The sequence below is a fragment of the Lagenorhynchus albirostris genome, chromosome 11 (assembly GCF_949774975.1).
Source record: "Lagenorhynchus albirostris chromosome 11, mLagAlb1.1, whole genome shotgun sequence".
Classification (NCBI taxonomy): domain Eukaryota; kingdom Metazoa; phylum Chordata; class Mammalia; order Artiodactyla; family Delphinidae; genus Lagenorhynchus; species Lagenorhynchus albirostris.
Window position 1 is genome coordinate 89,622,551 of NC_083105.1, and position 15,032 is coordinate 89,637,582.

The 15,032-nt window shown below is 37.2% G+C and overlaps 2 protein-coding genes across 2 annotated transcripts in view; one reads left to right on the forward strand and one right to left on the reverse strand.

Moving 5' to 3' along the window:
- Positions 1-818: 818 nt before the first annotated feature.
- On the reverse strand, positions 819-1,718 carry CAPZA3 (capping actin protein of muscle Z-line subunit alpha 3). Its single transcript, XM_060166032.1, has one exon. The coding sequence runs from the start codon at positions 1,716-1,718 to the stop codon at positions 819-821; it is 900 nt and encodes a 299-aa protein (XP_060022015.1).
- Positions 1,719-2,635: 917 nt separating this feature from the next.
- PLCZ1 (phospholipase C zeta 1) overlaps positions 2,636-15,032 on the forward strand; it is a 42,573-nt gene continuing 30,176 nt past the window's right edge. The window contains exons 1-3 of the mRNA XM_060165346.1: positions 2,636-2,646; positions 3,614-3,737; positions 13,779-14,010. Coding sequence (XP_060021329.1) covers positions 2,636-2,646; positions 3,614-3,737; positions 13,779-14,010 — 367 coding nt within the window. The remainder of the gene's footprint in view (positions 2,647-3,613; positions 3,738-13,778; positions 14,011-15,032) is intronic.

Sequence of the window (15,032 nt, forward strand, 5' to 3'; positions counted from 1 at the left end):
GCTTGGGAGTCAAGCTTTTCCAGTTGATTCTTTGAAGACCATGTTAGGTATCAGAAAAGCCTGGGGACTGGAGTAATTCCAGATTATTGTGTGTTTGGGGGGGATGGCTATGGATCTAATAGTCCTTCATATGAGCTAGATTTTTAATATCTGTTGGTTTCATGGAACATCCAACCTTAATGTTACTTATTGAAATCTACCCGCTCAGGGTTGGTGTAGGACTGAACTGAGTTAGGTGAAGTATCATTCGCAGAATGACTTTCATTTACATACCTTCTCCAGTTACAAAGAAAGTCAAAAGTCATTCCTGTACACACACACAAGCACACACACATACACAGCCTTAAGCCTGGCCACCTCTATTAATACTTCTGGGGTGCCACATTCTATAAAACCATTTTAGGTTCTAAAAGTGTTTCTGGCTTTATGGTGGTCCCTACCATTAAATACATTTCCATCATCATTTTCTTGACTTACTGGTAAATATTCCTTGAATAAAATGATTTGGTAGACTTGTCCCTAATTTAAACTTGCATCTGGAATTCCCTGGAGGTCCAGTGGTTAGGACTCTGCGCTTTCACTGCCAAAGGCTCAGGTTCAATCCCTGGTCGGTGAACCAAGTTCCCACAAGCTGTGTGATGTGACCAATTATCCCCCCCTGAAAAGAAACAAACAAAAACCCCCCCCAAAACTTGCATCTGCAAAGTGACAGGCATGTCTAGTGGCTTCTCAACTTTAGGCAAATAACCTCTGCCACCCTCCCCGCCCCCCTGAAACAAAGTAATCAGGTCAAGACAGTTACCATGAGCAAAAATCCTTTATCTAATCCAGTTGCCTAACACACTTCTTGAATAAACGACGTATTCTAATTTAGGATACATCACCAGATTCAAGTCAGAGAGTATCCTCTGCCAGTCCATATGAGTGCGGGTCACTGGAAGATCTCTTCGTAGAATTCTTCTTAGGGCTTCGTTTGATAACTCCTGTAATTCTTCTAAGACTGCAGCTTGAAATTTATTCTCTTGCTCTTCCACAAGCCTCGTGAAATTTAGAGCCAGTTGAGCTGGGTTAACTACTTCCAAGCTTTCTTTCAGGTCCTTGGAGATTTCGACATGAAGGTTGACACATCTGAAGAAGTGAGCTTGCACAAAAATTCTCCCTGTTACCTGGGTTAGAAATGGATTGACTTGGAAAATCCATTTCGATTTCCAAAGGCCATTCCAGTAATCTCCCTTTTCGTAGCTGTGATCTTCAATGCAAGCGATCAAGAACTCTTTATTTTTCACCGTTTTTCTCAGCACATTGCAGTTCCCCGTTGGATAGTGGTCATTCACATACAGCTTTAAGGCGCACAGAACAACAGTCCTCAGGTACTCCGTTTCATTCAGAATGATGCCGTGACTTTGGATGTCTTTTAACTGGTTTTGAAGCAGGTCGAATTTGAAAGAAAGTTTGCTCTGGTGGTCAAAAAATCGGTAGTTACTCACTACGTTGTGGTGAGACAGGAGGACCGTATTCCCATTGATGGAGAGTGGGACATAATATTTTTGGCAGTGTTGGTGGCCTGCACACTCACCTAGATGGTGCATGAGTTTTTCATCACGGATAAGCAGACAGAGATCATCAAAGACATTTACAAATTCCCCTGGAGGAGCCTGCATTAACAGTCTGAGAATTACTTTTTCTTTCTCTTTCTTACTCAGATCGCTAAGTGACATGTTTGGTTGTAGCAGAAGCAGAGCTTCTGAAATAAAGAGTGTTCAAAGATGAGAAAACATTCCATGGGACAACCTTCCCATCAAGGTGTTACACATTCAGCTTAAGATTACCATGTCTGACCATGAAAAAACAGGTTGTCTGGCAAGCTCTGAGTCTCCTGATGAAGTCATAAAGAAGCTTTCTCTATGAGGTATGGAACTTTCAGTGATATCACATTAGGTGTTCAGACCAGAAGAAAAACATGATAGTCACCTGACAGCATGGTGCGCAGCCAACCAGCTATAAGAATTTTGAAGATTTTAAGAACTTAGCCTCCAGAATAGCCTTCTTCAAAAGTGGTGTGTCTCTGTGTGCATTATATGTTGTCAGGGATCTAGAGAAGCAGCCCAGAGTTTCTAGAGAGTGTCTGGCAACCCTTTGCACCTTTTGGGGACCACGATAGCATTGATGTATAATCAGGCCCTCAGAATAACTGTCCCCAACCCAGTGGAAGCACGCTATGCTGAAAGGTTTGAGGGGTTTAAACAAAACAGTAAAAATAAAATGAGGTACGATGGCAGTTCATGGGAAAATGCCAGACAGCAAGAGATGCCTCATTTATAAACATTGTGGGTTTGGAAATGGTCATAACGTAAGCAAGAAACCAGAAAGTTTTAAGGGCAGTGAAGTGAAGAGACCACATGTTACATATGGTTTCTGTGGGATTTAAGTGTTGAGCTAACTCCAAAGAACAAAGGCAACAAACGACTGTGTTTTCTGCTTTCTTTCTAGAAAAGGGGCAGTGGCATCAGTGGATGAGTTTCAAGAAATCCCTCTCCTGCAAAGGGGCAGAGTTAATTATATTTGGAACTTGTGGCAACTCATAATGGGGAGAAACTTCTAAGCGAGGAGAAACGGAACTACAGGTCATGAAAATATGGAGAACAAATATCCACTCAGAGTGCTTTCTGTTCCTCTTTCCTCTTTTGATTTATCCCCTTTCCTTGATTCTTTTCTCATTCTTTTTGAAGAGTCCTGAACTTAAGTTTCTCTCATTTAAGCAAAAACTGCTTCCTTCCCTTTCTGCCCTGAGCTTTTCTGAGTTTCCCTAGCTTCCTGTATCTTTTTCTTATAATAACATGAGCTTTGCCGTATTAAGTCATTGCCATTAGTTTGAAGGGTTTCCAATTAGTTCTAACAATCTGAAATTGAGTGTGTTGTTGAACAATTTTTACCAGTACCTTTCATGATTTTATAGACAGTCATGTTAATTCTTCTTAACCTTAGTTTTTCAATTTGAAGTGTCCTAATTTTTGTAGTTTCTCTGTAGATAATAAGCAAGCTTGATTATTTTTGTCTTCTCTTTCATACTAAATAGACACCATGACATTTTTTTTTACTCTTTTCTATGGTCCTTAAAATGTTGCTTTTTTGGGGCATGCGTGTAGCCTGACATTTGGCTAATGTAGTGGTAATAATCATATCAGACATGGTTTGAACTCATTTAATGCCCCCACCTTCTGGAAGTATTAATTTGACCACTTTTCAGATGAGGAAACTAATGCTGAGAGAGATCAAGTGTTGATGTTTAGCTGTCTCCCAAGTTCACGTCTTCAGAAGATAGACTGTATTTCCCAAGTAATAGCTTGATTTCTCAAATGTTAATTTTTATTGTTTTCCTGTAATTTTTATTGTTATACCCTTTCATACCTTTAGCACAGAGTAGTGCCTACTTAGTTTTTTAAAAATATTATTTATCATAAAATTGTTTTCTCATTTAAGCCTGTGATAGACTCTCCTCTGAAAATAAAAACGTTGATCTGAAGAGAGGTAAAATATTCTTTAGTCATTTTAAGTACTTAATGACTTTCTGTGAGAATTTCCTTAACTTCTTATTTTTGGTGTCCTTTCGTACATGGTTTTTGTCCATGGTTCGGGATGACTTTAAATATGGAAAAATTACCCTAGAAAAAACTCTGAAATTACTGGAAAAATTAGATATTCGGTGCAATACTATTCACGTGAAGTATATTTTTAAGGTGAGATAATATCCGCCCTCTGAACACCCCACCCTAGGAAGGACTTAATCCAATATTGGAAAATGTCGATAACTACTTGGATGCTTTCTGAAGAAAATACATATGAAAGATTAGTCTCTTAAGAATTAAAGCAATTAATTATGCTAAATATATTTATAATCAAGACAAAGAGTTTAGGTAAGACGTAAAATGAGTTGTTGATAAAATTTGAAATCATGCCAGGTTATTAGTTTAGAACAATCTGCTGAGAATGCCGGAATGTTCACATCAGATTAGGACTGGTCATCTGATTAGATCAAATCATATAAATGATGAAATGGTAAGTGGATTGGATGTTAGTGATTTATAGAAGGAATGGGCAATCTTCAGAAAAATTGCATTTTTCTCACCTCAAAGCAGACAAGCCGTAAATTCTCTTTGTTTAAAGAAGAATTAGTAGGAAGGGAACCTGGATCAAGTCTGTCCCTAGAGGACAAAGGGAAAGCTCATGAAAAACAAAAGAAAAAACCAAGAGATAGCTGAGTTTTGCACTAGGAAGATGTCAGATTTCTTGGCGAGTCAGGCAAGAACACTAGACTGGCCAGCTCAGATAGTTAGGAAGATAGGCATCCTGAATATGATTTTGTTTCTTGAAAGTGAGTAGCCAGATAACACAATCTTGTTGAAATTGTTACCAACTAACACAAACCGGGAAGCTTGTGTTACCTTACCTGCGAGCTACTCAGTTAGCCTGATACAGTTTTAGGGATGTTGGCAGACGCAGGTTTCCAGTTCAGAGAAAAAAGACAGCTTGGCACTCACAAAAATAGCACCTGCCAGCGTATCGACATTTTGGTGCCATGTCTCCTAGCCCCGTTCCCAAAGTGTGATGTGAGGAGGCTCAGGTGACATGTGCGCGTGCGGTGGGTGGCATTACCTGAGAGGGACCTCAAGTTTAGAAAGCCAGAGCTTTTTTTATGGGCTGTAGGCCTGTCTGATCTTTGCCCTGGAGGCTGTCATTATCATTATTATCCTGGACAGTAAACAAACCTGCAGTTTTCCTCTGGAGGGAGATACTATCTCTTCATTACGTAAAACATCCTTGAAGAGCTAGTCCTGAAGAAAGGTGGTTGGTGCCTCTGCTTAGAAAATAAGCAGAAACACACAGCAGACCCTACAAGCATTTTTCTCAATAAGATTTAGCCCTCATGTTTACGAACCGCAAAGAGGAGCTTCGAAAAAGAAAAGCTGTACTTCTCAGGAGACTGCAGTAAAAGACAAAGAATTCAGAGCTGTTTCTATGAATCCAAGTAGCTTGTGCTGCAATAAGCTATCAGAATTTTAATCAATTCATGTCTAATACCACAAGTGAAGAACACAAGTTTCTGTGAAAGACCTTTACACATAGAATTTTCCCTCGGTGGTATTGCCCGAAGGGAGAAAGAGCTTTCTGCTTTCAGGTTTAATGAAATTCACATTCAACACAATATAGAGGTAGTAATATGCTAAATCTGTATCAAATGTGAAATATTGAAAATCTTATTTAGTGATTATCAAGTTGCTTTGAATTATCTGCAAGATAGAGATAGCTGTTTGAAATCCACTTGAGTAAAAGCATGCCATATTGAAAAGCGTCATGTAGAATGCTAAACAGTTATAACAAGTAAATAAGTAGCTCATTAACTGAAATTTATGATTATTTGGACATAGCAGGATTGAAGGTCTATTTTGTTTAGTAAAACCTTTTTAAAGTAGCTATGAAAACAATGTTAATTATAGAAATTAGAGGGGCAGAGTTTGCTTAGAATACTTCAAAAAACCCTTTAAAATGAACTCAAATACTTTAGAAGCATAAATTACATATAAACAAGGCTGATGATTATGATAAACCATTCTGTTCTATTAAAATAATTCCCCTAGGCCCTCTAATAGAAAATACTTTTTTGCCTTAGGCTAAGTTGCTGTGTATGCATTAAAATGTTGATTAAGTAATATGCTCAGGGAAAATGTATTGGCTAACTGAATTTTCTGGAAAGGTGAAGACCAAGTTTAAACATCTGACTCTTTTGCTTTAACTTTTGTTGCTAATCTTTCCACACTTCAGGGTACACATTTTAGCCAGAGCAAATAAAATGAATCATGATGAATCTTTGTGTTTGGTGGCCACACACACACACAAAATGCTCAGCTGTTGTCATTAGCAAGCTCAATGGATGTGGAGATTGTTCAGTCTATTAGATTCTAGTTGTACTTGGCAAGCCAGAAATCTCTGAGCAAATGTCTTAACCTGCAGAACGGGGATACTAATATAGTTATTTTGCAGGATGGTTCTGAATATTAAATAAGATATCGTTTGTGAATGTACCTAGTACCAAGCTAGGCATAAAGTAGGCACTCGATAAATATTAGTTGAAGCTACTTGATGATCATTCAAAAAAATATAGAAAATTACAGTACATTCATTGATTTCCTAAGAAGCTGACATAAATTCTGACATGAATTTATTTTCTAAGGTGAAATTTTACTATAAAATTTGAATAAAGATCATGTAAATTTATGACTCTGTCAAAATATTGTAAACTTCTTTTTACAAAGTTAATTATTGAGTCATGGCTTGAGCAGCAGTTCTCTAAGTTTCTTTTTTATCCCTTTACTAAAATTTTTTTTGATTGCTTTATTATTATCTTTAATTTGTAGCATGTCAGCTATTTTTAGGAAATATGTGCCATTTCAATACATATAGCTAGTCTTAGATTACACTCTTGATTTTTGCTGAGTATGAAATAGTATTGTCTTCAATTTCAAGAATTTTTATTATTATAGGACTAACCTTAAGTTTTCAAATTCTCTAAGCAGTTAGCAACCATTATTAAATCTGCAGTATGTGCATGGCACTCTGTTAGAAACAGCAGATTGTAAAAAATAAACTGTATGTCTCTTTTAAGGAGAAAAGAAATACAGAAATTATTGTTTTAGAAGTAGATTATAATAAATTTCCTAGGTAATGCTAACAGGGAATCTGAGAAGACAGAGACTCTAACTTTGGCTTTTATAAAAGATTCCATGGTAGAGGTGGCATTCTTTCTGGACCTTGAGGAGTGAAAAGCAATATGTGTAGATCACATTGCTAGAAATGGTTGAAGAATCACAGGTAAGCAGCCATGACGAGTGTAGGATGCTCCAAGGGGAGTGGTGAGAAATAGCTGCAAGTGCAAGTTATGGCCAGATGATAAAAATCGTGACTGGTAGGCCGTGGAATTTGGACTTGCTTTTGTAGGCAATGGGTAGCCATTGACATTTTTTGAGCAGGGAAATATTGCATATTTTAGGATAAATCTGCCAGCAGTATAGAATGGATTGGGAGTTAGAAGGCAGAGAGATGAGCTAGGATATTTCTCTGCTGCCTCTGCCCTACAAATCTGCAACTTGGGTCAATTCAGGCACTTACATTTGTGTTTTGTTCCACCTCGAGTTGATGATTTCCTACCTTAGTTGGTTCTCCACAGTCTAAGTTTATTTTTAATCTTAATTAAATAAATTGCACCATATCCTCTTCTAAATGTTACAGTCTCTCTTTTAGCAGATAAACTGAAAGAATCCTTTACATTTCTTCTGCAACTTCTTCAGTGTTTCATTGCAATAAATTTTGCCTTCACACCTATTTTGAAAACCTCTTTATTTCAAAAATGCTAAATTCAATGGTTAGCTTCTCCATGCATTTTATTTATCTCTCTTTTCTTAAACTTCTCTCTATTCTAACTCCTAAGACATAACTCTCTCCAAGTTTTTCTTTAAAATTTCATATCGTTCCTCCATCTGTCCTGCTAGCATTCCTCTTCTGTTCTCCTCTTAAAGTTGAGTTCTTAATTTTCTTTCTTTTTACTTAACAAACTCTTCCTGAGCAATCTTAATGAGTCTTTCTCTGCCCCCACCCCCAATTTTATTGAGACATAATTGACATATAGTATTGTATTAGCTTTAGGTGTAACAGCATGATGATTTGATATATGTAATATTATGAAGTGATTACCATGATAAGTTTAGTAGACATTTATCTCTTCACATAGGTACAGATTTTTTTTTCTTGTGATGGGAGACTTTAAGAGTACTTTCTTAGCAACTTTCAAATATATGATATAGCAGTATTATCTATAGTTACTACACTGTACAGTACATCCCAGAATGATTTATCTTATGCCTGGAAGTTTGTACTTTTTGACCACCTTCATCCATCCTGCCCCTCTTCTACGCCGTAGCTGTTCTCATCCACTTTACCATAGCTAGAGAACCACTAATCTGTTCTCTAGCTATGAGTTCATTTTTTTTTTTAGATTCCATATGTACATAAGATCATACAGTATTTGTCTTTGCCCATCTGACTTATTTCACTTAGCCTAATGCCCTCAAGGTCCATGCATGACATCACAAATTACAGAATTTCCTTTTTTTTTTTTTTTTTTTTTTGCGGTACGCGGGCCTCTCACTGTTGTGACCTCTCCCGTTGCGGAGTACAGGCTCCGGACGCGCAGGCTCAGCGGCCATGGCTCACGGGCCCAGCCGCTCCGTGGTATGTGGGATCTTCCCGGACCGGGGTACGAACCCATATCCCCTGCATCGGCAGGCGGACTCTCAACCACTGCGCCACCAGGGGAGCCCTCCTTTTTTATGGGTGAAAAATATTATATATATTTATATGATATATATACACACACACACATATATATCTCATATTCTCTTTATCCATGTAGGTTGTTTCCATGCCTTGACTATTGTAAATAATGCTGCAATGAACACAGGGCAGTGCAGATAGCTTTTCAAGATAGTGATTTCGTTTCCTTTGAATGAGTGCCAAGAAGTGAACTTGTTGAATGATATGGTAGTTCTATTTTTAGTTTTTTGAGGAACTTCCATATTGTTTATGACCATTACTTCAACTCTTTATCAAGTAATTCACTTATTTCTGTTTTAATAAGGTCTGTTTCTGGGGTTTTATCTTGTTCTTTTGTTGGGAACATATTCCTCTGTTTCTTCATTTTCCTTTACTCTCTGTCGGTTTCTGTGCCTTGGTTCTGGTTTGTCTCTCAACCTCTGTGATAGTGCAAGCAGCCTACTTCATTCTTAATGGCTCCCAGTCATTGAGGGTGTACCAGGACCTGGCAGTGTCTCATAACAGAGGATCAGGCAGCATCTAGATGCAGGCTGATTGGAAGCTGGACCCTCAGGCAGCAGCTTGTAAGGTGTGCAAATAGACATCTTTCAGGAAAAGACTGGAAGATGGGGGCATCAGTCCATCCCCTCTGAGCGGAGCCCCAGAGGGACTGCCAGCCAAGGACTTTCTCTTTGTTTGGCAGGGTTCTGCTGAACCCATGAACACAAGCCCCACTGGCGGCCAGAGCCAGGCTATCAAGGGGTGTGTCCTCTGGGAAACAGCTTGTGTGCACAAGCTCCTGGCCTTGGCGACAGTCTCCAAGGTATGGAAATAGGCCTTCTTCAGGAAAGACTGGGACTTGGGTGCCTCTGGCTGCTGTATCTGTGCAATAGAAGCAGAAGGAAACAGAATGAAAAAAGAGAAAAAACCAAGTTTGCCAGGTAGTTTAAACAAGTATGTCAGAGTTTGGGAAGAAAGTTGCAAGTCATATGATTTCCTAGAATATATTCTGAATACTTTGTTTTTTAGTGTAATTTCAGAGATAATTTTAAATGTTACATTTTATTTTAAAATTTCTTGTTTTGATAGATCAGCTTTCTCATGGTGTCATTTTTAAAGCAACATTTTATCTTTTTACTAACAAACTGAGCAATGGAGAATGGTAACAAAATGAAAAGGCTTAATTCTGTTTTCTAAAGTGTACTATCAGAATGACTAACAATAGAATTATTTTAATATGTTATTTTATCCTCCTGTATTCAGTCATTCATTTAAACATATAATCACTAGCTTCCTACTTTAGGGTAGGTCCAGTACCAGGTACTGGGAATAAAAATAAGTATAAAATATCTACCTTCATGGGATTCATAGTCTTAAGGTAAAAGATATATTTTAAAATTATACATAAATAATGAAAGAGTTGTTTGGGAAAGTTCTTTTTGTAATGCTTGCAAAGAATAACCACTTAATGAGCTTCGTGGGTTTTTTTTTTGTAAACAGGAGAAAGATGGCTTCATTACTCTTATTTTATGTTGTAAACTGTAAATGATTAATATGTAACATTTTAAAAAGCTATAGTATTCCCTGCAGTGGGGCCTGAGATTTTGCATATTTTCTGTAATATGTTTTTAAAAATAGTTTTCCTACAGTCCCTAGCTTTAGGGAGATTTTTAGCTCCTTTATCCAATTAAATGAACATATTTCACCAGGATCATAAAATTGTTTAGGTGCCGGACCAAGTTCTGAAGACCTCAGTCAGACACTCTTATAAGTACTTAGGATACAAGAAACAGATGACAGACTTCCTGTCTGAGACAATTTGGCATTTCTAGAAGAGAAGTAGAAAAAAAGGCTTTAATTCCACTGTAATAAACCCTAGGAGAGAAGAAGGTACAGAATCGTATAAGAATCCTGAGTAGGACTCTCTAACATGGGCTGAGGAAGAGACACAGAGGGACATAAGGGATGACTTCTAGAGAAGGACGCTTTTTCAAGGATTAGTAGAAATTCGTAAGTTAAGAAGTACAATAAAAGAAGGGCATTCCAGACAGAAGAAACAGCCTTTACAATAGCAAGAGACAGCTTGATGTTTATACTGCAACTCATTCAGAGCACAGGCAGTGTGAAGTGCAAGGGAGAAGGTGAGGGAAGAAACCATCAGTGATGTCTTCAAGGGTCTTGGATTCCACACAACAGTTTGGATTTTGTCCTGAAGACAAAGGAGAAACACTGAGAAATTTAAGAGAGTTAAAGAGATCAGACTTGTATTTGACACAGTTTATTTCTGCACATATACTCTCAATACGTGCAATGGTGTATTGTTTTCTCTTTCCTCCCATTGCTTGTCCTTATTGTTCTGGAGTTAGTTCAGGTCCTGGTCTACCATGCCTGTGAGACTGGGGACAATTTACATAAGATTTTTGACCTTCAATTCCCTCCTACAGGGGAGATACTAATACATTGGTACCCTACAAGTTGTGGCTGCTGTTACGTGCCTCAGTACTCAGATTTGAACCTTCCTTGCTTATCACTTTTCTTCTTCTTTCTTCCCTTCTGCTGACGCTCTGTCATCTTTCTTCTCCTTATTACTTACCCTTTGTTGCTTTCCTTTTCCTTTTCTCTTTCTATCAAAATTAGAACTTCCCATTTTCAGCGATACGATTCTCACCTCTTGTGTGTGGTTTTTCTTTTTTGGTAATTTGATTAATTTTTGACCCTTCATTTCCTTTGGGTTTGATCAATTGTAGCAATTATTTGTATTTGTGGAATTTTGTTTCAACTTTATATCTCTAATTCTTTCTAGTATCAGATAACAACTTCAATCTTTAGGGAAAAACAAAACAGAACGAGTTACCAGAGGACATTTCAGATGGTCAAGTTTATATCCTGCTTGAAAGAAGCAGAATTTTCATTGCTTAGTGGATAAAGTATATCTTATCGTATGCTGCTATTCAGTAAGACAGAAGTTTTTAATTCATACAATTTTACATGACAAAATGTTTCGGGAATTACAGGCACACTTTGATTTTTATTGACTTAAGATCTTGTGACAAATTATGAGCAAAATGGAGCTAAATTAAAAACAAAATTAATTCTGTAACATTGACTTATGTGGACCTCAAAATCCAGAATTTCAAAACAGTAAGTTGAACTTCGTAGTCTACTGAGATTATTGATAATATGAATTATTTTTAAGATTTTGTAATTTTAAGGTGCTATTATTGTTTAATGAGCTCTGGAGACCCAACTTCTTATTTGACGACCACCGATTCCAATCTTCTTCCCAAGCTTATCACCATCTCATTCCCAATGGGGCTCCATTCCAGCCCCTGCTTCTTCAAGCTGCTCTGTACATGTAAATTAATGCTCCTCCTTGAACTAAGCTGGTGCTCTTCCTACTTGATTCCCAGCTCAGACTGTTTCTTGGATTCCTCAGATCAAACTCTCCGGTAGCCACCAGTGAACTTTTCCTTAAAAAGTGAAGAGATCATTTCCAGCATGTTTATCCTCTGTTGTACTTTAGGGTTGTTTTATAGTTAAATTTGTCAAAAGATGAGACACTAGGCTGGAGGGTGTGAGGGAAACAGACATAGATAAGACCTAACAATACACTGATATCTCCGTCCTCATAGCAACCTGTGACATAGTAGTGCTATCTATCCCCATTTTGCAGATGAAGAGTATGAAGCTCATAGTTTAATTTAGAAGTTCAAAATCCCACATACTTTGGAGCTGGGAATATAATGTCAGCTCAGACTGTCTACAGATTGTCAGCTTTTCACCACAATACAGTGGCCTTTTAACAGGAACTTTTTGTACTTAAGCTTAAGTACTTTTCAGTGTATTGAGAAAATTAAAATATAAATAGCCTCTTTGGAAATTATGTCCTTCTAAGGTGCACTTCCTATACCTCAGTTTTTTATTTGTAAGTGATACTCTAATTCTACTAGTTATTCTAACTCTCCCCAACTCCAGACTTTCTTGACTTCTCTCCCTCATGCATCTAAAATGTTAATGTGTTGAATCCTTCTGACTTGTCTCTTCATAATTTTACTGACACCTGTTCTTTAGTTTCTACTCACCACCTCCCACCTGGATGGCATCTTCTCTCTTCCCTTACCTGCAGTTCTCCTTCTCTTCCCATTGGTAATGCACAACTAATCACAACTAAACCTCTCCTATGCTAGTCATTTTCCTACTCAGAACCTCACAGTGATTCTGTTACTTTAAATAACTGGACCCAGCCCACTTTCCTGTCTCTTATCTCATGAAGTTCAAATGTGAACTTTCCGGAACAACCAGGTGAAGCTACTCTTTCTCATCGAAACTGACCTTGTTTGTCCCTCTCCCAGTTCCTTCAGTGATTATGCAGATTCCACTTCCTCAAAGTATTACCACCTATTGCAGCTTCTGTATTTACAGTGATCTTGAATGACTGATTTATTCTGACATTTATGGTGCAGGATGCCTATTGATGACATGGGGTTACATACTGTTTGGATGGTTTCAAGAAGCTACTCAAATAGAGTAGAATAGAAAAATGAAATGTGTAATTGAAAGATAACCTAGAATCCTCATCTTCTCCCATACTTCTTTCCATTCCAACTATGGCTATTGGGTTGTTTTTGTTTTGTTTTTTACAGAGAGGGTCTTCTTATTTCTGACCATTTATTTACAAACATCCACCCAGGAATAACTCCAGCATGTTCATCTCAAGCCTGTATCCCCCTCCAGATATTTAGATTCATATTTCTGACTCTGTAGGACACATGTCCCTGAAAGTTCCATGACCTCTCAGAGTCAACATTTCCCTCTGCAATCCTGCACCCCTGCTGGATCACCTTTCCTTTCCCATTCAGACCGAGCAGATCTGAAACCACAGGTCTGTTTTCCCTTCATGATGGACCCATGTCCTAGATTTCAGTTTCCAAGTGCCCAAAACAAAGCTTTTGATAGAGGAAACCAACTAGGCAAGGACAAAACAGCAGACTATAGTGAGCTCTATGGGATGGCATATGTTATCACCACAGTGAGGAGAAGGTCTGAGGTAAATCCAAATGGTTCTGGGATGTCCTAAGTCTGAAAGAATCTCTAGCAGCTTCCCCTGAATTCGGGCAAGTCTTTCCAGGTAAAGAACTGCGTAAGGGCTCTAACTCTCCCCAGCGACAGGATACACTTCTTCACTTAAACTGGGCAGCTCTGGCCACTGGGTTTTAAGTGGTGATGATCCATTAACCTTTCCCCAACTTTGGCACCATTTCATGCAGTTTTATGTATTTTATCTGAAATAAGAATCCAGTGTAACTTCTTTCCAGTATAAGTTGGTATATATGTTACACAAATACTCTAACGTCTTCATTTTGTGTATTTTTTATGTTCACAATGTGAGCCCACCAGTCATTGTTTTTTAGTAGGATAATGACAGGCTGAAGCAAGGAAGAATCACCATAGAAGAATTTAGAACAATTTATCGAATTATTGCACACAGAGAAGAAATTATTGAGATTTTCAACACGTATTCTGAAAACCGGAAATTTCTTTTTGAAAAGAATCTGACCCAATTTTTGACACAAGAACAGTATACACTTGACATTAATAAAAGTATTGCTTCTGAGATCATTCAAAAATATGAGCCTATTGAAGAAGGTATGCTTGTATTTCAAAGTTTTATCAAATATTTATATGCAAACTATTTTTTAAGATTTGCACTTATTAAATTCAAATTTTTGATTAGGTCAGATTTCTTATGGGTAATATTATATGTTGGCTGTTTTAATTTCATATTTTACAGACAGCAGATGTATCTTTTAGAAAGCTTTTTTGTGTAACAGTGGCATTCTTTCATTGTCCTGTTCCTTTCTTTTAGCTGCTTCTGTATATCTCTAAGGTGTTCAGAGATTAGCTTATTCAGGAAAAGCAAAATGAGGATTCTATTACAAGTACTGTAATGGAAGAAAGGGTCTTGATATTCATTAATAAGATAAAAACCCAGGTATAGGCACTTTTCCATTTTTATACACTATCTTATTGAAAAATATATGAATATTAAATTAGCTAAATGAAAACAATTCTAGGAAAGAATAAAACATTATAAAATCACTAATTTCCCTGTTGTTTATACACATAATTGTCTACAACATTTCATAAACATTAAAACAATTTTCTTTATTTTTTGAATGCAGTCATCTGGTTTAAGTTCAATGACCATTTTGGCTAGTGAGCTGTTGTATAGTTTTGTTTTGTTTTTTTTGTCATATAGTTTTTGATCTCTGTCTCATCTTTCATTGGCTAAAATATTTCAATTTTTTCCATTTATGTTTATTTTTAAATAAAATAATAATAATGTAATAAAATATGCACAAGAAACACTATTAAAGCATGCTGTTTAACCCTACAGAAATTAATAGAATAGCTCAAAATATTTATTAACAAGGGATATATGAAAGCCCAAGTTCTGCCTTTGAAAACTGGTTTATGGCCATCAATGCTTAACATATGATAATATGGGTCCTAACAAAACAAGACTTATTCCTTCATGGGCTCGTACATTCATAATTTATTCAAATGTTTATCTGTGGCCACCGAGTATGGTTCTAGGAGCTGGGGATACAGTGGAGAACAAGGCAAACTAGGTTTCATATTCCTGATGGGGGTTGGAGGGAGATTGA

Coding starts and splice junctions, on each gene's coding strand:
- CAPZA3 (XM_060166032.1), bottom strand. CDS start 1,718: ATGTCACTTAGCGATCTGAGTAAGAAAGAGAAAGAAAAAGTAATTCTC.